General features: G+C 41.8%; 1 protein-coding gene across 2 annotated transcripts in view; it reads right to left on the bottom strand.

The window, feature by feature from the left end:
• The window catches only part of SPEN (spen family transcriptional repressor), a 92,007-nt gene that overhangs the window by 60,535 nt on the left and 8,840 nt on the right, over nt 1-22,632 (bottom strand). Inside the window, exons 2-3 of one of the 2 annotated variants that reach the window (XM_030805882.1) lie at nt 7,842-8,162; nt 4,292-4,768 (exon numbers count right to left, since the gene is read on the bottom strand). In XM_030805882.1, coding sequence (XP_030661742.1) covers nt 4,292-4,768; nt 7,842-8,162 — 798 coding nt within the window. Of the gene's footprint in view, nt 1-4,291; nt 4,769-6,577; nt 8,163-22,632 lie in introns of both variants that reach the window. The other variant, XM_030805883.1, reaches the window with a different exon arrangement.

Raw genomic sequence — 22,632 nt, 5'->3', positions numbered from 1 at the left:
AAAAAATCATTACCACAGTTAAACCATTCTAAATTATCTGCTATGCTCAAAACATCCTTCCACCTCAGGTTGTTCCTTCTGCCCACAGTGTTCCCTGTCTACCCTAAACCTCCTCTCTTCTTGTTCAAGTCCTGCATCTCCTTCATAGCCTAAACAAATGCTACCTATTAGGTCTTCCCAGCAGTCAAAAGATTTATCTCACTGTTCTTTTTATGTATAGATACAAAAGCTATCATTGGCCGGGCACAGTGGCTCGTGCCTGTAATCCCAGCACTTTGGGAAGCTGAGGTGGGTGGATCACTTGAGGTCAGGAGTTCGAGACCAGCCTAGCCAACACAGTGAACCCCGTCTCTACTAAAAAACACAAAAATTAGCCGGGCATGGTGGCAGTGCCTGTAATCCCAGCTCCCAGGAGGCTGAGTCAAGAGAAGAGAATCGCTTGAACTTGATAGGCAGAGGTTGCAGTGAGCCAAGATTGTGCCACTGCACTCCAGCCTGGGCGAGAGTGAGACCCTGTCTTAAAAAAAAAAAGCTATAATTACATAAAATTTGTCACATCAGTGAAATTAGAAAGAATAAACAAGTTAATGAATGAGGTTCAAGTAACTCACTAAAAGCAACGTGTAAATACAGGGTTGAAATCTGTTAGCTCTAGAAAATATGACTATATATGAAATGAAACCAATAACCTAAGTAAATGCTCTATAACCTCTCAGAAGGGAAAAAAACGGTGATTTATGAAAAGGAAGAATCTACAAAGACATAAGAAAGGGGTAACAGAGGAAGAATCTCTCAGTGATTCTTCCCCAAGCCCATGGTAAGAAGGTGCCTTCAACTAGCAGATTTCAGTATGCCTTACTTCCTTGTCAGGTATGGTCCTACAGTGCAAATCAGAGGGAAAAAAACATACAAGAGCCCAAATCTGGCCTTTTAGGTGGAAATTCCAATTTTTTAAACACTGGCAATAATTTAAATTTAAAACACTATACAAGGTGAATTAAATTTGTCTGCTGGCCAGGCGCGGTGGCTCACGCCTGTAATCCCAGCACTTTGGGAGGTCGAGGCGGGTGGATGGCGAGGTCAGGAGATCGAGACCATCCTGGCTGACACAGTGAAACCCTGTCTCTACTAAAAATACAAAAAATTAGCCAGGCGTGGTAGCGGGCGCCTGTAGTCCCAGCTACTCGGGAGGCTGAGGCAGGAGAATGGCGTGAACCCGGGAGGCAGAGCTTGCAGTGAGCCGAGATCGTGCCACTGCACTCCAGCCTGGGCAACACAGTGAGACTCTGCCTCAAAAAAAAAATTTGCCTGCTGGTCAGATGTCACCCTCCAAACCTCTAGGTTGTAGCCTTTGGTATATAAATGAATACATCTAGCTACCCTAACTTGATAAAATAATCATCAAAAATCCTCTTTCTCACTAACTTTTTTATTGTAATTTAGTCCCCAGGCAGATTTTCTAAGTGCATCCTACCCTTCTAGCAGTTATCTTTCTGAGTGCAAATATTTAGAAGCATAGAGCTGCTTTTTATTTTTTTTTAATTACATGAGCAGGGATTAAGCTCCATCAAATTCATCAGATCACCTCTGGGTTCAAGCTTCTGAATCTACAGTTCTGAGGGCAGATCCATTATACTCCCATCAAAGTATAATGCTACTCTGAAGGCATCATTCTCCTCTAGCTATCTCAGCTCACTGCAACCTCCGCCTCCTGGGCTCAAGCGATTCTTCTGCCTCAGCCTCCTGAGCAGCTGGAATTACAAGCATCCACCACCACCTCCAGCTAATTTTTGTATTTTTAGTAGAGATGGGGTTTCACCATTGACCAGGCTGATCTCGAACTCCTGACCTCAAGTGATCTACCCACCTCAGCCTCCCAGTGTGCTGGAATTACAGGCGTGAGCCACTTTGCCCAGCCTCAGCACCTTTTTTTTTTTTTTTTTTTTTTTTTTTTTTTTTTTTTGAGACAGAGTCTCATCATCTCTGTCACCCAGGCTGGAGTGCAGTGGCTTGCTCACTGCAACCTCCACCTCCTGAATTCAAGCAATTCTCCTGTCTCAGCTTCCTGATTAACTGGGATTACAGGCACGTGCCACCATGCCTGGCTAATTTTTGTATTTTTAGTAGAGACAGGGTTTCACCATGTTGGCCAGGCTGGTCTCGAACTCCTGACCTCAGGTGATCCACCTGCCTCAGCCTCCCAAAGTGCTGGGATTACAGGCGTGAGTGAGCCATTGTGCCCAGCACCTCAACACCTTTTCAATAAGTTTTGATCCAACGGAATGCAGTCGCAGCTTTTTAATGAGGTAGGTTTGTGGAAAATGACTAAAACTTGAGTATTTTAGACAATTCTATGCAGAAAAAAAGTGGAACAAGATTTTATAATTAGTTTATAGGGTTCAAATGAATTTCATCAGTCATTTCTCTAGACAGCATACCAAATAAAATCAAAAGAAGTTAAGAGTTTTCATCCATGTCACAGGGCTTGAAAGCTGGGCATAGAATGTAACTTTCCTGACTTCCTAAACTACGTGCTTGTTTCATTTTCATATGCAAATCTTCCAGAATGTTTGAATTATATCTAGATAGACAGACAGATAAACAAAATGTTTTCATGTATTATTTTGAATAAGAAAATTCAGGAAGCCTAAAAACAGACATTCAACTACATGACCATTTGCTTAAATTAATTTAAAGCAGGCAAAAGAAAAGTAATCTGAGCCTTTTAATCAGGTCAAAGAATTTGACTGTAAATTTTAAATATATACCACCTAAATTGAAAAGTAGGACATGTGGGATTAACAAATTGAATAGCAGCATTTTTTTTTAACATATACTAGTTATCAAAGTAAGCATTTTACATTAAGTTTTCATTTTAATTTTCACAATAACTTTATCAAGGTCCTTATTAAAAATGAGAAAGCTTGGCCAGGCGCGGTAACTCACACTGGTAATCCCAACACCCTGGGAGGCCAAGGCAGGTGGATCACCTGAGAGAGGAGTTAGAGACCAGCCTGGCCAACACGGTAAAACCCCGTTTCTACTAAAAATACAAAAATTGGCCTGGCATGGTGGCGGGCACCTGTAATCTCAGCTACTTGGGAAGCTGAGGCAGAAGACTCACTTGAACCCTGGAGGTGGAGGGTGCAGTGAGCCAAGATCACGCCATTGCAACTCCAGCCTAGGTGACAAGAGCGAGACTCCATCTCAAAAAAAAAAAAAAAAAGGGAAAGCTGAGACCTGAAGAACATAAATAACTTACCCTAGATTACTTAAAGGATAATCTGTACCACATACCTAGATCTGTGATTTCAAAATCCATATAACTAGGTTTGAAGCTAAGTTTCTTATTAAGATTACTTTCAACTTACTATTTTTGCTTTTCGAATAAAACTTTTTGGCTGGGCACTCTGGCTCATGCCTGTAATCCCAGCAATTTGGGAGGCTGGGGTGGGCAAATCACCGAGGTCAGGAGTTCAAGAACAGCCTGGCTAACATGGCAAAACCTCATCTTTACTAAATACAAAATTAGCCAGGCGTGGTGGTGCACGTTTGTAATCCCAGCTACTTGGGAGGCTGAGGCAGGAGGACTGCTGGAACCCAGGAGGCAGAGGTTGCCGTGAGCCAAGACTACAACACTGCACTCCAGCCTTGGTGACAGAGCGAGACTCTGTCTTTAAAAAAAAAAAAAAAAATTATTTGTAGAAAAAAATTCTCAACTAGTGAGATCAGTTTACAGAACAGTAAAGTCACAACCTGCATTCAAAGGAAGCTTTTCTACTTGAGTTTATAAATTGGCTACCACCCTGATGTTAAAATTAGCTAAAATTTGTTCGTAAGTTAATTTAGTCATTGATAATAAATGTGTCAACAATATTATATTTCACCAATACATATTTAACCAAACAGCTTTTACAAATCTTCAATCAAAATAATAGAAATAAATTGGTAGTATACACCTACAAAATTAAAAATGTTAAAGAGATACCATATTTTCATTGTCACAAGATTTGCCTTGCACAGCTAGAGTCACCACCTCCCTTCCTCTTTGATCATTTAATTTTAATACTGTGCATCTGGAGGATGAAACAGCGCTTTGCAAATCATCACTTATCTTCGAGTACTTAGAACAGTTAATTCAATGGCCACATGCCAGTTTCTTTACTGATTACATACATATATGATCCAAGATTACTTTAAAAAATAATACTATGCTGAAACCATTCCCACTGATTGTTGAGAATTTGTTTAAAGCTAGCTCATCTGTTATAACAAAAGGCTGTTAACCTACCTGTCACTGCTGGTACTACTGCTGCTGCTGATTGAATCACTACTGGAGGATCTACTTCTAGAGCCGCTGCCGCTAGGGGACCTTGTCGGTCTAGACGCTTGGCTAGCCAGTCTCTGAGGAGACTGATTTCTAGACTGGGATGAATGTGGTGACCGACTCCTGCTGTGCTGGTAATTCCGCTCTGGCCTTCTGCCTCGTACCTCCCGGGTAATATCATCCCTGTAGATATCCCTGTGTACCACACTGGGCAGTGTAAACTGCTCGCGAGCCCTAGGTTCATATCGGGGGTCATGAGCATCAAAGCGATTTGGACTTCGACTCCGAGAAGCATAATAGAGCCCATGTTGTAAAGTCCGCTCTCGAGGATCTCTATAGTAATCCTGATCGTAATGTCTTGTCCGATCAAATCCTCCCGTCCCCCGTTCATGGTGTCCATAGGCACTATGTTCATAAGCACGCTCCCTGTTATCTGAAGCCCTGCATTTAGGAGGGGGAAAAATATTTAATCAGAAAGGAGCAAGCAAAACTAAAAGCAAGTCATGCAAACATTCACTTCAGCATTGTCTTTGTCTTTGCAACTGGTCATTTTCTAAACAGCATTAACCTACTTAGTAAGCAAACGCTAACAAGCTTAACATTTTACTTGACTCCAAAAATTATTTTCACAGCTCAGCAATCATTGTTTTCATTGTATATTGGGCTTTCATGACTAGTGTTCTGCAGCTCAGTTGCTCACTTTATTAGAGATTTTCTGACTTGCATACATAAATATACAATCTCCTTTTCATGCTAACGGAACAAGAGGAGACTATTTTAATAATATGAAAGTTTTTACACTTTCATCTGATTAAAGTATATACCAAATTTTATTTACTCACAGATTTCTTTTAGGTCACATTTCCATGCTATGTTTTAACCTAGACATGAAAGCCCTGCTGCAGCACATGTCTCAACAGTAGGAAGGACTTTCAAGAAGTCCAGAAACAATTTTCTAAGTTTAACTTTTTTTAATTAAGTTTTGACTGCTTGGATAGTTATAAAAAATTACTAGACTACATAAACTAGACTACATAGACTGCACAGCAGTACCCAATTACATTTAATAATAAAAATAGAATCTCAAAAAAAACCACTTCAAGTATCAAAATATTGGGTTACCACATGCTACTCTATGTGAATTTAAATAAAAATAAAAATTATTTACTCCTGTGCTATCAAATTCCAAATGACTTTAAAAATGCCTCTTCCATGATTCAATTTCTTAATGTATAAACTTAATGGTTGTAGGAAATATGTTCTTTTAGCTTTTAGCTATACTCAAATTGCCTGTGATGAAATTAGGTAACATTAGGAACTATATGATATTCTAAGGTCGCTATTAGCAAAATAGCTTAACTTAATTAAAAAAATCATTTAGTAGGATGTATCTGTCAACCTAAAAAGTACAAAACATGTTGCATGTACAATTACACACATGCAATTATGTGTTAATATTAAAAACTAGTTATAATCCTATAAAGAAATCGTAAGTTCTCTACTTTTGTAGAGAACTAGAACTCAGCTCCTGAGTTCCTAAAAGACCATTTCACTTGAGTTTCTCTTCAACCCATCTGTGGATGTATCTTCTATCAAAAGGGATTAAGGAATCATGAAACATAAAGAATTAGAATCTCTCCAATGAAGGATATCTGGCAAAATCTTGTAACAGTTAATACTAGATCCCCAGTACATGCTTAGATTCCAGGTCTCTCCACTAATATTCTTTTTCACCTATCATTTCACTTAGTAGCAACCCCACCTTCCTAGGCTTAGTTTAGCTTTTTTGCTGCTATTGTGAAAAACAGCTGGCATGATAAACATCCTATATCTTTCCTACTTAAATGTATTAAATGAGTTTCTCTTTTATTTACTACAATTCTGAAATTTTTATATTTCAATGTCTAACAAATAAGAGGGTTTGAGACTTAAAAGAAAATGCCATAAGTAATTACTTTAGCACCCTATCAAATGTTAATCAGTGAAAGCCATTATTAATGATTTAACAGAAGCAATAGGCAAAAAAGTTCTAAGACCATTACTGCTACAGCTGCTATTTTATAAATATGCAAAGTTCTCATCCATTAAGAAGATACAGAAGGCAGGCACAAGAGCTAGCAGAGCTGAAATCTAATGGCTATTCTCTGATTCACTATTAGTACTAAATACTTCTAGAGTTAGTGGGGAAAAAAAGAGAGTTTGACTTGGGTTAGGAGAGGGGCTAATATACACAGGTCAGGACATACCAACCTTTTCCAAGTGTGGAAACACGACCTATAATCCCAATTAAATCTAGGGAGAGAATTGTGAACATAACTTCCCCAATTTTGGCCCCTCTTAATGGGGGTAATCCACCTTCTTAATGGGCAAGGGTGTCAAATGATATTTAGATGAACCACAAGAAAAAAAAAATCTTAGTGACCAGACAAAATAATTCCACTGGAAGCAAGTAGTCCCAGACAAACTGTAACTCTCAAACCCCCAGACTTCTTTCTTGAGATAGTAGACAATTAGAAATTTATCCACATTCATAAATATTTCCAGGCCTAAGTATGAATCAGGCAGCTGGCAGAAGAGGAAATATCCTCTACAATTCCAACAAACGAGGAAGGCACAGTTGCTCGCCAATAGTTCACTTTTGTAGCCAGCCGGCCCAGTCAATTTTGATTGCTGTATCCACAACTGATCATCACCATGTGTTCAAAGCTAAAGTACCTTTGATTGGACAGCAACTTGCTTAAGAAATGATATAGTAATCCTCTTTCCCTGGGCTAGTGGAATCTTGACAGCAAGACATCCCATATATCCCAGCAATTAGAAAAGAATGGCTATATTCCAGGATTTAGGAAACATCCATCATTTTAATTTTTCCCCATTCCATCAAAGAGTGTAATTCCAACAATACAGAAATCGTGTAGATCCAAAATGGAAAAATCAAGCACTGCCTTCTCTCTTCTTCATCCAAGTACACATTTCCATGTTAAAGTATTGTTTGTAGAATCCAAGTGGTTGAATCATTATGGTCTGCTAGATTTTTTGTGACAATCCAATTTGTTTGTACACTTTATGTAGTGAAAATGGAGAGGCAGATATCAACTTCTAAAAGAATCTGTAGGCTCTAATATTCCAGAAATATTCCATATAGTATGAACACAAAAGCCAAATAGCTCCATCAGGTAGCAGGGATATATCCAAGGAAGGACTTAACATTATCCAAGAGAAGGAATAATTAATTCTAGAAGACAGGTAACTCCAAAAATGATGCTTCCATAGGAAATCTTCCATCACATTATATCTCAGGAACAGATATCCATCCAATCAGCTGCAGGAAATATCCTCTACGATTCCATAAGATACCAGCCATTGGGATAGAAATCACTTCCGTTTCCAACCCAAAATAGGAAACATTGAGAATGCCCAAAACTTTAAATCCATCTGGGGCCCCTAAATATGAGTTTCTGTTTCTCACCATATCAAATACAAAATACCTGCCTACAGAAACCTTGGAACTTACCCATCAAGTCTCCGCTCATAACGTCCTTCTCGTGCATGAAGTGACGGTGGGGGACCATAAGCAGGCCCTCCACCACCTCCTCTGAACCCAGAAACCTCTCTACTACGAGATGCTATGGAAACTGTATCATCCAATCCCCGAGCAGCACTCGGGATGGTGCCTGGTTCATTATAATCCGTGCGTAGGTCTCTATCTCCCATTTTGTTGACCGAGTTGTGAGCTTTCTGTGCACTTTTGATGTCCACAAAATCCACAAAGGCAGCCACTCCTCCTTCAGATCCCCTCTTGGGGAGAATTTTGACACTTTCCACACGGCCATATCTGGAAAAAATAAAGTCAACGTTATTGCTGCATATCAATAATTTTCCAAAATGAGTTTTTAGATTTTTTTTTTTTTTTTGACAATTTGCGTTATGTATGTAGGAGGCACAACCTGCAAAATGACTTTTTAAATGGCTCTCTTTTACACTTACATTTCTCTCTCTGGGGAAAATATCTGTAAAAAATATCTGTATTACATTATTACATTACTCTCATTTCTTTTTTTTTTTTTTTTTTTTTTCAGATGGAGTCTCGCTCTGTTGCCCAGGCTGGAGTGCAGTGGCGCAATCTCGGCTCACTGCAAGCTCCACCTCCGGGGTTCATGCCATTCTCCTGCCTCAGCCTCCCGAGTAGCTGGGACTACAGGCACGCGCCACCACGACAGGCTAATTTTTTGTATTTTTGTATTTTTAGTAGAGACGGGGTTTCACCATGTTAGCCAGGATGGTCTCAATCTCCTGACCTCGTGATCCGCCCACCTCGGCCTCCCAAAGTGCTGGGATTACAGGCATGAGCCACTGCGCCTGGCCCATTTCTTAAATATAATATTTACTAAACTCCCCTTCATCTTTCTAGAACCCTTAGCTGAAATGCACTTCTTTTTTTTCTTTTTTACTTTTTTTTTGAGACAGAGTCTCACTGTCACCCAGACTGGAGTGCACTTACTGCAACATCCGACTCCCAGGTTCAAGTGATTCTCATGTCTGAGCCTCCCAAGAAGCTGGGATTACAAGCATATGCCACCAAACCCAACTAATGCGTTTTGTATTTTTAGTAGAGATGGGGTTTCACCATGTTGCCCAGGCTGGTCTCGAACTATACATTGCTATTTTACAGATTTCATTTTAACTTAATTCATTAAGTGACAATCGTACTGGAAAACTGAAGTACTCAAACACTCCTTACTTAAAGGCAAAAATAAATCCAAATATTTTTGTGTCCATTTGCAAGTGACAGTCTAATTTTTTTAATGTAATTTTTTTGCTACTTTTCTTTCTCCAGGGAGTTATAACTGTTAAACTTTATAATATAGGTATAATTAAAATTATTTATACAGGCTGGGTGCAGTGGCTCACACCTGTAATCCCAGCACTTTGGGAGGCCCAGGCAGATGGATCACCTCTACTAAAAATCCAAAAAAATTATCTGGGCATGGTGGCACACATCTGTAATCCCAGCTACTCGGGAGGCTGAGGCATGAGAATTACTTGAGCTCAGGAGGTGGAGATTGCAGTGTGCCAAGATCGTGCCACTGCACTCCAGCCTGGGCGACAGAGTGAGACTCGGTCTCAAAAAAGGAAAGAATAGAAAATACATGAGAAAAGTGACTAGGGTTCTAATCCCGATTCAGTTATTAACTATATGGTTTTAAAAGGCACTGTTGAGGCCAGGCGTGGTGGCTCACGCATGTAATCCCAGCACTTTGGGAGGCTGAGGCGGGCAGATCACGAGGTCAGGATTTTGAGACACAGACTGGCCAACATGGTGAAACCCCGTCTCTACTAAAAATAAAAAAATTAGCCAGGTGTGGTGGCACACACCTGTAATCCCAGCTACTCAGGAGGCTGAGGCAGGAGAACCACTTGAACCCAGGAGGTGGTGAGGATGCAGTGGGCCGAGATCCAGCCTGGGCGACAGTTAGACTCCATCTCAAAAAAGAAAAAAAGGCACTGTTCAGGAGCTTAACACATCCTGGGAACAAAACATAGATCCCTAGCCTCATGACAGTTATTTACAATTTTCAGTTTGTTGGTATGTGAAAAGAAGACCCCTCCCATTCTAAAATTGTTTCCATCAACCGCATACGAAACTCACTCCATAACTTCCAAAGCATCAATTACACAAAGCTTTAAAATCCTTAGTATGTTAAAATCCAAGGAATTCTCTCAATACTCCTCCTTTCTAGAAGTGACTACATTCAACCTTTATTGGCTAGGCTATCAATAGGAACGCAATGATTAATTTTAATCTTAGCTTTTGCAACTGACCTAATAAGCAATAGGAAAGAACTGCCACATACTTCATTCTCACACAAGTCATACTACTATAGAAAACAATTCTCTCTGAGTCATTCTTGAAGCAAGACAACAGAACACCAATGAAAACAACACATTCAAATTTTGCATCTAATCCCTCTTTGCCCAGTTAATTTCTAGAGCTAAAAAATCACATCTGAGTCTTTTTATGATCATTAACATTACTGTTCTATTTCCAGGGAATGAGATCCCATCTTTACTAGCTCTCAAAGTTTTGAAATCCTGCTATGGGAGAAAAAGTTATTACAGAATTGTAAATGAGGATGAGTATCAAGCCTTTTGAAGATGCACGCAAATTACATAGCCACCCACCCAACTGAAACCCAATATATAACTTCCAAAAGATCACATTTTTATCAAACTACCCATGGCTTTGTGTATTGCCTACTTTTCCACCTTTCCATCCCATCACCACCACAGCTGTGCCTTATTCAAAAGCAAATGATCAGCTGGGCACGGTGGCTCACACCTGTAATCCTAGTAATTTGGGAGGCTAAGGCAGGAGCATCAGTGAAAATGGCCATGAGTGACTCATGGCCATGCCACTCACCTCCAGCCTGGGCAATAGAGCAAGACCCTGTCTCATAAATAAATAAATACAGTAGAGACAATAAATATTTGTGCTGGTTTTTTACATTATAAAAAGATTAAAATCATTCCTCTTTTGAATTCAGTTGAATCACAAATGTATCCATTACAACCACCAAATTATGTGAACTAATGTAGTAACATTAATACTTATATTACCTTTTTGTAACAAAATTTTATAAATGAATTACTAATTTATAATTCAACCCACGTGAGTTTATATTTAGACCAAAAGGGCCGGGCACAGTGCCTCACACCTGTAATCCCAGCACTTTGGGAGGCCAAGGAGGGCAGATGACCAGGTCAGGAGATTGAGATCATCCTGGCCAACATGGTAAAACCCTGTCTCTACTAAAATGCAAAAAATTAGCCAAGCGTGGTGGTGCCCGCCTGTAGTCTCAGCCACTCGGGAGGCTGAGGCAGGGGAATAGCTTGAACCTGGGAGGCAGAGATTGCCGTGAGCCGAGATCACGCCACTGCACTCCAGCCTGGGCAACAAGAGCAAAAACTCCATCTCGAGGCCGGGCGCGGTGGCTCACGCTTGTAATCCCAGCACTTTGGGAGGCCGAGGCGGGCGGATCACGAGGTCAGGAGATCGAGACCACGGTGAAACCCCGTCTCTACTAAAAATACAAAAAAACTAGCCGGGCGTGGTGGCGGGCGCCTGTAGTCCCAGCTACTCGGAGAGGCTGAGGCAGGAGAATGGCGTGAACCCAGGAGGCGGAGCTTGCAGTGAGCCGAGATCGCGCCACTGCACTCCAGCCTGGGCGACAGAGCAAGACTCCGTCTCAAAAAAAAAAAAAAAAACACTCCATCTCGAAAATAAATAAATTAATTAATTAATTAATTTAATAAAAGCTGTTACTTGTCATCAACATAACTGAAGTAGATATTAAGACTACTCCACTCACAATTACTGATGTCCCCAAATTTCAACACACTAAATGTAGCATGTAACTTGAAATCATATACTCAGATTACAAGACTCCCACAATTTGAACATAACCAAGACAGTAAAATTTGTAATATGTCATATACCTCATGTCAGTTAAAATAAATTAAAACCAAAAGTAAAACTTAACAATTATCCAGCAAGTCAATAATAAATCTAAATAGCTAAATGACAATGACAAATTAAAACAGTTAATAGTTTTATTCTGGCTGGGCACGGTGGCTCACGCCTGTAATCCCAGCACTTTGGAAGGCCGAGGCGGACGGATCACGAGGTCAGGAGATTGAGACCATCCTGGCTAACACGGTGAAACCCCGTCTCTACTAAAAACACAAAAAATTAGCCGGGCATGGTGGTGAGCGCCTGTAGTCCCAGCTACTTGGGAGGCTGAGGCAGGAGAATGGCGTGAAGCCGGGAGGCAGAGCTTGCTTGCAGTGAGTCGAGATCGCGCCATTGCACTCCAGCCTGGGCAACAGAGCGAGACTCCGTCTCAAAAAAAAAAAGTTTTATTCTATCTAAAGACATATCAAAATTATATATAAACCTATGGAATAGAAGAAAATAATTACACATTATATCTCTGATAGGGAACTCTTAAAACTCAATGAAAAGCACAATCCAATTTTTTAAAATGAGACTGGACACAGTGGCTCAAGTCTGTAATCCCAAAGCTTTGGGAGGCCAGGTGGGAGGATCACTTGAAACCATGAGTTCTAAACCCACCTACACAACACAGCAAGACCTCATCTCTATAAATATATATATATAAATTTTTTTTTTTAATTAGCTGGGGCCGGATGCAGTGGCTCACTCCTGAATCCCAACGCTTTGGGAGACCAAGGGAGGTGGATCATTTTAGCCTGGGAGTTTGAGACCAGCCTGGGCAACATGGCAAAATCCCAACTCTACAAAATATACAAAAAGTAGCTAAGCGTGGTGGCACATGCCTGTAGTCCCAGCTACTCAGGAGGCTGAAGCAGGAGGACTGCTTGAACCCAGGAGGCGGAAGTTGCTGTGGGCTGAGATCACGCCACTGCACACCAGCCTGGGTGGCAGAGCACATATACATATACAGAGAGAGATACATAAATGGCCAATAAACACATGAAAAGGTGGTAAACTTAGTCATCATTAGTCATTAGGGAAATCAAAATCAAAGTCACAATTATATACTATTTCATACCCACTAGGGGAGCTAAAATAAAAAAAAAAAGGCAATGACAACTAATAATGAGGATGAAGAGAATTCTGAACCCTCATACATTGCTGGTGAGATAGCCACACAGCCTGGGTGAAAGAGCAAGACCCTGCCTCAAAAAACAACAACAAATATACAGATATTTACATAGCTGCATTTTTCATAATAGCCAAAAATGAGAAACAATCTAAATGTCCATCAACTGATGAATGGATAAAAAACGTGGCATGAGCCGGGCGTGGTGGCTCAGGCCTGTAACCCCAGCACTCTGGGAAGCCAAGGTGGGCGGATTGCTTGAGCTCAGGAATTGGAGACCAGCCTGGGAAACATGGTGAAACCCTGTTTCTTAAAAATAAAAATAAAAGCGGGGAGGGCATGCCCATTCAATTGAATATTGTTCAGCAACAAAAAAGAACGAAGTTCTGATATATGCTAAAATATGGATGAACCTTGAGAACATGCATAATGAAAGAAGCCAGTCATATACTGTATGATTCCATAATACACAAAAGGTCCAAAATAGGCAAATCCATGCAAACAGAAAGTAAATTAGAGATTGCTAGGGGCTGAGGGCAAAGGAGAATGGAGAGTGACTGCTAATGGATGTGGGGTTTCATTCTGGGGTGATGAAAATATTCTACAATTAGATAGTGATGATGGTTGCACAACTCTGTGAACATATTAAAAATAGCTGAATTGTATACTTTAAATGGGTAAATTTTATGGTTTATGAGTTACAGCTTAATAAAACTGTTATCTTTTAAAAATACAAAAAATACCTGTCCTTGCCCTTCAACACAAAAGATTTTGTATCTCCTTTAGTCACAAGCTTCTATATTACCTCACTATAAATCAACTGTATGCCAAATCTACTATAAATAGGCAACCATGGAAGGCATTTTTCTATTTCAAGCATGCCTAACTAGGAACGTTATATATGATGAGGTGCTGATGACAGTCAAAATCTGCTAGCTTCATTTCATGGTAATACAGAACTCTTTCAAGAAATTTATTATGAAATGATTTATATATATAATGGATATATGAGCTGTTCTTAAATAACTGATGTATTCCAGCCGGGCGCGGTGGCTCACACCTGTAATCCCACCACTTTGGGAGGCCAAGGTGGGTGGATCACAAGGTCAGTAGATTGAGACTATCCTGGCTAACATGGTGAAACCCCGTCTCTACTAAAAATACAAAAAAATTAGTCAGGCATGGTGGCAGGCGCCTGTAGTCCCAGCTACTTGCGAGGCTGAGGCAGGAGAATGGCGTGAACCCGGGAGGCGGAGCTTGCAGTGAGCCGAGATCGCACCACTGCACTCCAGCCTGGGCAACACAGTGAGACTGTGTCTCAAAAAAAAAAAAAAAAAAAAAAAAAAAAAAAAAAACTAATGTATTCCTCCTTTAATCACTCTTTTCAGTAACAAATATTTAGTAACAAATAATTACTAAAGATGGCAAAAGATACTGAGAATCCCTAAAGCCAGCAAAAGAAAGTTAACTACAGAGCCCTAATTTCATTTTTAGAAAAAGCTCATACCCTGAAGTATTTCTCTACCAGGAGGGATGGGAGGAGGGAAGGAAAAAGAGGTGGGCAAGAAGATTTTTCATAGTTTGAAGATATGTATTAGCTCTATGCCAAAAATAATAATAATAATTGAGCTGTCATATAATTTTGGAACTGGCAAGGAACTGGCATGATATAAAATCCCTAAACCATAAAGGAAAAGACTACATAAATCAAACCACATAAAAATTACAACTCCTGAATCACTTGAACTCGGGAGGCTGAGGTTGCAGTGAGCTGAGATCATGCCACTGCACTCCAGCTTGGGCAAGAGTGAGACTCCATCTCAAAAAAAAAAAAAAAAAAAAAAAAAAATTACAACTCCTATTTAGCAAGATATAAAGTCAAAAGACAAATGGAGAAAAAAATACTTGCAACACTTGAAAAATAAATTATTTCCTAATTATACAGAGTTATTACAAATCAAGGGAAAGAGATGCCCCAACAAAAAACAGGCAAATGTGGCTGGGAGCGGTGGCTCACACCTGTAATCCCAGCACTTTGGGAGGACAAGATGGGTGCATCACCTGAGGTCAGGAGTTTGAGAGCAGCCTGGGGGCAATACGGTGAAACCCAGTCTCTACTAAATTACAAAAAATTTGCCAGGCGTGGCGGTGCATGCCTGTAGTCCCAGCTACTCAGGAGGTTGAGGCAGGAGAATCGTTTGAACCCAGGAGGTGGAGGTTGCAGTGAGCTGAAATCCAGACACTGCACTTCAGCCTGGCAACAGTGAGACACCATCTCAAAAAAGAAAAGAAAAAAAAACAAAAACAAAAAAAAACAGGTATATACCTGCATAGGAAGATTTTCTAAAACACACTCACTCACAAATGGTAATTAAAACACACTCTGTGAGTGGTGGCTCACGCCTGTAATCCTAGCACTCTGGGAGGCCGAGGCCGGCAGATCACCTGAGGTCAGGAGTTTGAGACCAGCCTGGGAGCAATATGGTGAAACCCCGTCTCCACTAAAATACAAAATTTAGCCAGGCATGGCAGCATGCGCTTGTAGTCCCAGCTACTCGGGAGGCTGAGGCAGGAGAATTGCTTGAACCTAGGAGGCAGAGGTTGCGGTAAGCTGAGATCTCGCCACTGCACTCCAGCCCAGGTGACAGAGTGAGACTTCAACTCAAAAAAAAATTAAAATTAAGATGAAAAACACACTCAAAGCTGCTCAATTTCACTCAAAATCTTAAAAATGGGCAGGAATGATGGCTAACGTCTATAATCCTACCACTTTGAGAAGCCAAAGCGCGAGGATGATTTGAGGTCAGGACATCAAGACCAACCTGGGGAACAAAGCAAGACCCCTCCCAACCTCCCCACTCTACCCCCATCTCTATTAAAAATAAAAACATTAGCCAGGTGTGTTGGCACTTAGTAGTAGTCCTAGCTACTTGGGAGGTTAAGATGAGAGTTTGAGTCCTAGCTACTCGGGAGGCTGAGACGGGAGCTTGAGCCCAATAGTTCCAGGCTGCAGTGGGCCATGATCACACCACTGAACTCCAGACTGGGTGACAGAGCGAGACCTTGTCTCAAAAAAAAAAAAAAACCCACAAACCTAAGTTCACAAACCTAGAAATCCCATTCACAAAAATTTATCATACATGTATAATTGCACTTGTCTGCAAGAGTACAAAATTGCTTATTACAACACTGCTTACAGTATTTAAAAAAAAAAAAAAAAAAAAAAGCAGCCAGGCACGGAGGCTCGTGCCTATAATCCCAACACTTTCGGAAGCCAAGGCAGGCAGATCACTTGAGGCCAGGAGTTTGAGAACAGCCTTGCCAACATGGCGAAACCGCCATCTCTACTAAAAGTACAAAAAATTAGCCAGGCGTGGTGGCAAGCGCCTGTAGTCCCAGCTACTTGGGAGGCTGAGACACGAGAATCACTTGAACCCAGGAGGAGGAGGTTGCAGTGAGCCAAGATCGAGCCACTGCACTCCAGCCTGCACAACAGAGTGAGACTCTGTTTCAAAAAAAAAAAGCAACCACTATTCTACTTGCTGTCTTTATGGAGTTGACTACTGTAGCTAGGTACCTCATATATGTATATCATACAGTCCACTTTTCCTTCTTTTGCAACTGGCTTATTTCACTTACGTAGTGTCTTCAAATGTAGCATGTGTCAAAACTTCCTTTCTAAGGCTGAATACTCCACTGTATGAATTCTGTTTATTACACATCTGATAAGTACATTCTGTTTATCTATTCATTGGTCATCGACATTAGAGATGCATTCACCTTTTGGCTATTGTGAATAGTATTGCTGAAAACATAATAGTTTTTTTGGCCGGGCGCGGTGGCTCACGCTTGTAATCCCAGCACTTTGGGAGGCTGAGGCAGGCGGATCACGAGGTAAGGAGATCGAGACCATGGTGAAACTCCGTCTCTACTAAAAATACAAAAAAATTAGCCGGGGGTGGTGGCAGGCGCCTGTAGTCCCAGCTACTCGGAGAGGCTGAGGCAGGAGAATGGCGTGAACCCGGGAGGCGGAGCTTGCAGTGAGCCGAGATCGCGCCACTGCACTCCAACCTGGGTGACAGAGCAAGACTCCGTCTCAAAAAAAAAAAAAAAAAAAAAAACATAATAGTTTTTTTACTTGTTTTGTTCTAAGACAAGGGTTTGCTCTGTTGCCCAGGCTGGAGTGCAGTGGTGCAATCACGGCTCACTGCAGCCTCAACCTCCCAGGCTCAAGCCATCCTCCTATCTCAGCCTCCTAAGCAGCTGGGACTACAGGCAGGCACCACCACACCCAGCTAATTTTTTCCACAGAGATGAGGTCTCAACATGTTGCCTAGGCTGGTCTCCAATTCCTGGGCTCAAGCAATCCTCTAGTCTCGGTCTCCCAAAGTGCTGGGATTACAGGTATGAGCCACTGCACCCGGCCAGATTACTTTTTTATATTAGAAACTATTTATTGGTTCTAAGTAGAAAGGCTTTAAGAAAATGTTAAGACCAAGAATAAGCTTAATTCAACCAATAAAACTATAATCCTATCTGTTTACTGAATCCAGGGTGAGTGCCTAGATTCCTGAACATAGAAAACTTGATAATTATAACTCCTGGGAAAAGGCATCTGTTTCCAGTAAAGCTCTGAATGTAGACATTCCTCAGAATTATTGCAGGCTTCATTACCCCAGTAAGGAAAAAAATTATGTGTCTGTGTGTGTCCATGTGTGCAGTTTTGTTTTGTTTTTTTGAGACAGAGTCACTGTCACCCAGGCTGGAGTCCAATGGCACAATCTTGGCTCACTGCAGCCTCAACCTCCCAGGCTCAAGTGATCTGCCCGCCTAAGCCTTCCAAGTAGCTGGACTATAGGTACATACCACCACGCCCAACTACCTTTTATTCCCCACTGAGAATGGGAAAAGTGCTGGGATTCGGCTGGGAGTGGTGGCTCACATCTGTAATCCTACCACTTTGGGAGGCCAAGGTGGGCGGACCACAAGGTCAGGAGATCGAAACTATCCTGGCTAACACAGTGAAACCCTGTCTCTACTAAAAATACAAAAAATTAGCCAGGCATGGTGGTGGGCACCTGCAGTCCCAGCTACTCAGGAGGCTGAGGCAGGAGAATGGCATGAACCTGGGAGGCAGAGCTTACAGTGAGCCGAGATCGCATCACTGCACTCTAGCCTGGGCGACAGAGTGAGACTCCGTCTCAAAAAAAAAAACAAAAAGCAGAAAGTGCTGGGATTACAGGCATGAGCTTCACCGAAAAAAATTATTTATGCACATACATACTCACATTATATTTTACTCCAATCTAATGAAAAATTATTTATTAAGTAAAATTAACTTTTAACAAAGGGACAGTGTCCAACTGACAAACCTCTCAAAAGATGTCAAATTATGAGGAGAAAAATTCCGAAGTTTCTGTAATCTTTAGATTCTACTGGTTAGAGCAAATAAAAAGCCTGAATATTTTAGACAATCTTGGAAAAAACTCACAGTGTGCTTCCTCCCCAGAGAACAAGACAGGAGTTTATACTGCAAGAATCAAAAAGTAAAGTGCAGGAATATAAATAATCATGCCTGTAATCCCAGCACTTTGGGAGGCCGAGGCAGGGGGATCACGAGGTCAGGAGATCGAGACCATCCTGGCTAACACGGTGAAACCCTGTCTCTACTAAAAATACAAAAAATTAGCCGGGTGTGGTGGTGGGCGCCTGTAGTCCCAGCTACTCAGGAGGCTGAGGCAGGCGAATGGCATGAACCCAGGAGGTGGAGCTTGCAGTGAGCCGAGATCGCGCCACTGCACTCCAGCCTGGGTGACAGAGCGAGACTCCGTCTCAAAAAAAAAAAAAAAAATGTTAACTGATCATTCTTTAAACTTATTAAATACCTGAGCCTCTCCAGTCAACATTTTAATCTTCTGAATTATAGTACCTCTAGAACTAAAAGCTTTCTCCAGAAATAAGAAGTCTTTTTAGGAAGAGTCCTCTTGAAAATTATTTTTAAAACAAATTTCAAATCAATCCAATATACAGGAAATAAAATGCCACAACTCTTTGAGACACAAAGCTGTGATGAAAGTTCCTTTTCTATATCTACTTTTAGAATGACAAAGCAAATTTAGGTTGAAAGAGAATGATCTGTGTCAAAAAAAAAACAACACTGTGGAAAAGGGTTACTTCATAAGAAAAATAGAGGTAGAAGAGACAAAAAAAAGAGAGCATATCTTGTATCTTTATAAAGCATAGATTAGTATAACAGAGTATAACGGAGCACACGGCCATTTTTTAAAAATTAACTGTGGCTCACGTCCATAATCCCAAGTGCATTGCTTGAGTTTAGAAGTTTGAGATCAGCCTGGGCAACATAGTGAAATCCCATCTCTACCAAAAATACAAACATTAGTTGGGCGTGGTAGCGTGCACCTGTAGTCTCAGCTACTCGGGAGGCTGAGATGGGGGGATCACTTGAGCCCAGAAGGTAAAGGCTGTGGTAGTAAGCCATGATCACACCACTGTACTCCAGCCTGGGTGACAGAGCGAGACTGTCTCAAAAAAAAAAAGAGGCTGGGCGCAGTGGCTCACGCCTGTAATCCTGCTGCTTTGGGAAGCCGAGGCGGGCAGATAACAGGGTCAGGAGATCGAGACCATCCTGGCTAACACAGTGAAACCCCGTCTCTACTAAAAATACAAAAAATTGGCCGGGCGTGGTGGCAGGCGCTGTGGCGGGCGCCTGTGGTCCCAGCTACTCAGGAGGCTGAGGCAGGAGAATGGCGTGAACCCGGGAGGCAGAGTTTGCAGTGAGCCGAGATCCCACCACTGCACTCCAGCCTGGGCGACAGAGCAATACTCCCTCTCAAAAAAAAAAAAAAAGAAAGAAAAGAAAAGAAAAAGAAAACAGAAAAAGAGAATGAACTATAAATAGAGTGCAGTAGCACACACCTGAATCCTATATAATTGGGAGGTTGAGGTGGAAGTATTGCCTGAAGCCAAAAGTTGGAGACTGCAGTGAGCTACGATCTCACCTGTGTATAGCCACTGCATTGCAGCCTGGGCGACATAGTCAGACCCCATCTCTTAATTTAAAAAAAAAAAAAAAAAACTAAAAAAGAAAACTGACTGCAATATAATTTAAAACTATTTCAAACTTTAAAAATACTAATTAAGGAGAGATATGTTTGATTGAAGAACGTAGCTGTTAGCAGAAGGATTCATTTCAAAGTAACTGATACACCAATGTCACATATAATAGCTATACACCATTTCAAAACATTAAGTTTTTTGTTTGTTTGTTTTTTGAGACAGGGTTTTTCTCTATTGCCCAGGGTGGAGTGCAGCGGCACAGTATCGGCTCACTGCAGCCTCTGCCTCATGGGCCCAAGTGATCCTCCCACCTCAGCCTCCTGAACAGCTGGGACTACTGGTGCGCGCCACCATGCCCGGCTTTTTTTTTTTTTTTAACAGCCTGGGTTTCACCATGTTGCCCAGACTGGTCTGGAACTCCTGAACTCAAGTGATCCACCTGCCTCGGCCTTCCAAAGTGCTGGAATACAGGCGAGAGCCATTGTACCTGGCCAAGCTCTTTTAAAATCCAACTCATTATCCAAATACAGTCATGCATCACTTAAGAACAGGGATACATTCTGAGAAATGCATCTTTAGGTGATTTCATCATTGTGAAAACAACACAGGGCGTACTTACGCAAACCTCAATGGTAGAGCCTACTATACACCTAGGCTATGCATTGGGTGGTAGTGTTGTATCAATTCTGATTTCCTAACTAGAAGGACTACATGGTGGCAATACAGGAAAGTGTCCTTGTTTCAGGGAGGTACACACTAGAGAATTTAGAGTGGAAGGACATCATGCCATAAAGACAACAGAGGGTAATGGAGCAAGTGTGACAAAATGTTAACTGGTGAATTTGGGAAAACGAGATGTAGGAGTTGTAGTCTGATCCTGAACTTTTTTTTTTTTTTTTGCTGGGCCCAATGACTCATGCCTGTAATCCCAGCACTTTGGTAGGACAAGGCAGGAGGATCACTTGAGCCCAGGAGTTCAAGACCAGCCTAGGCAACACAGTGAGACCTTGTTTCTCTTTTTTTTTTGAGACGGAGTCTTGCTCTGTCGCCAGGCTGGAGTACAGTGGCACGATCTCGGCTCACTGCAACCTCCAACTACCAGGTTCAAGTGATTCTCCTGCTTCAGCCTCCCAAGTAGCTGGGATTACAGGCATGTGCCACCATACCCAGCTAATTTTTGTATTTTTAGTAGACACAGGATTTCACTATGTTGGCCAGGATGGTCTCGATCTCCTGACCTCGTGATCCACCCACCTCAGCCTCCCAAAGTGCTGGGATTACAGGTGTGAGCCACTGGACCTTGTCTCTATAACAAATTTGTTTAATTAGCTGAACATTATGGCTCATGCCTATAGTCCCAGATACTGACAGGGCTAAGGTAGGAGGATACCTGGAGCCTAGGAAGTCGAGGCTGCAGTGAACCATAATTATGCCATTACACTCCAACCTGGGTAGAAAAAAACAATTTTTTTATGCAAATAAATAAATAAACAGGGGCCAGGCACGGTGGCTCACGCCTGTAATACCAGCACTTTGGGAGGCTGAGGCGGGCAGATCACTTGAGGTCAGGAGTTCAAGACCAGCCTGGCCAACATGGTGAAACCTTGTCTCTACTAAAAATACAAAAACTAGCTGGGTGTGGTAGCACACGCCTGTAATCCCAGCTACTCAGGAGGCTGAAGCACAAGAATCGCTTGAACCCGGGAGGCAGAGGTTGCAGTGAGCTGAGATCACGCCACTGCACTCCAGCCTGGGCAACAGAACAGACTCCGTCTCAAAAAAAAAAAGGCTGGGTGCAGTGGCTCACACCTGTAATCCCAGCACTTTGAGAGGCCGAGGCAGACAGATCACTTGAGCCCAGGAGTTTGAGACCAGCCTGGGCAACAGAGTGAGACCTTGTCTCTACAGAAAATACAAAAGTTAGCCAAGTATGGTGGTATGCGCCTGTAGTCCTAGCTACTTGGAAAGCTAAGATGGGAGGATCTCTTGAGCCCGGGAGGTCCAAGGGACAGTAAGCAGTGATCATACCACTGCACTCCAGCATGGGTGAAGATCCTGTCTCAAGAAAAAAAAAAAAAAATACAGGAAGGAGAAAAGCAGATAGGCCATAGCTGATAAGGTTGTTGGAGATGAACGATAGGTACTTGGGATTCACTGACTATTGTGTCCACTTTTGTGTATGTTCAAAATTCCTGAGAGAATTTTTAAGATATATAACATGAATTGATCATATAGTAACATATATGCTTCTTTACTAACACACCAATATCTAGGCCAGGGGCGGTGGCTCGTGACTGTAATCCCAGCACATTGTAAGGTCAAGGCGGGTGGATCACCTAAGATCAGGAGTTCAAGACCAGCCTGGCCAACATGGTGAAACCCTGTCTCTACTAAAAATACAAAAATTAGCTGGGCATGGTGGTGGGCGCCTGTAATTCCAGTTACTCGGGAGACTGAGGCAGGAGAACTGCTTGAACCTGGGAGGCAGAGGTTGCAGTGAGCCGAGATCGTGCCACTGCACTCCAGCCTGGGCGACACAGCAAGACTCTGTCTCAAAAAAAAAAAAAAAAAAAAAAAAGTATC

The sequence above is a fragment of the Nomascus leucogenys genome, chromosome 24 (genome assembly GCF_006542625.1).
Source record: "Nomascus leucogenys isolate Asia chromosome 24, Asia_NLE_v1, whole genome shotgun sequence".
Taxonomy (NCBI): Eukaryota; Metazoa; Chordata; class Mammalia; order Primates; family Hylobatidae; genus Nomascus; species Nomascus leucogenys.
The sequence above is the reverse complement of the archived record's forward strand: the minus strand, read 5'-3'. Positions and strand labels throughout refer to the sequence as shown.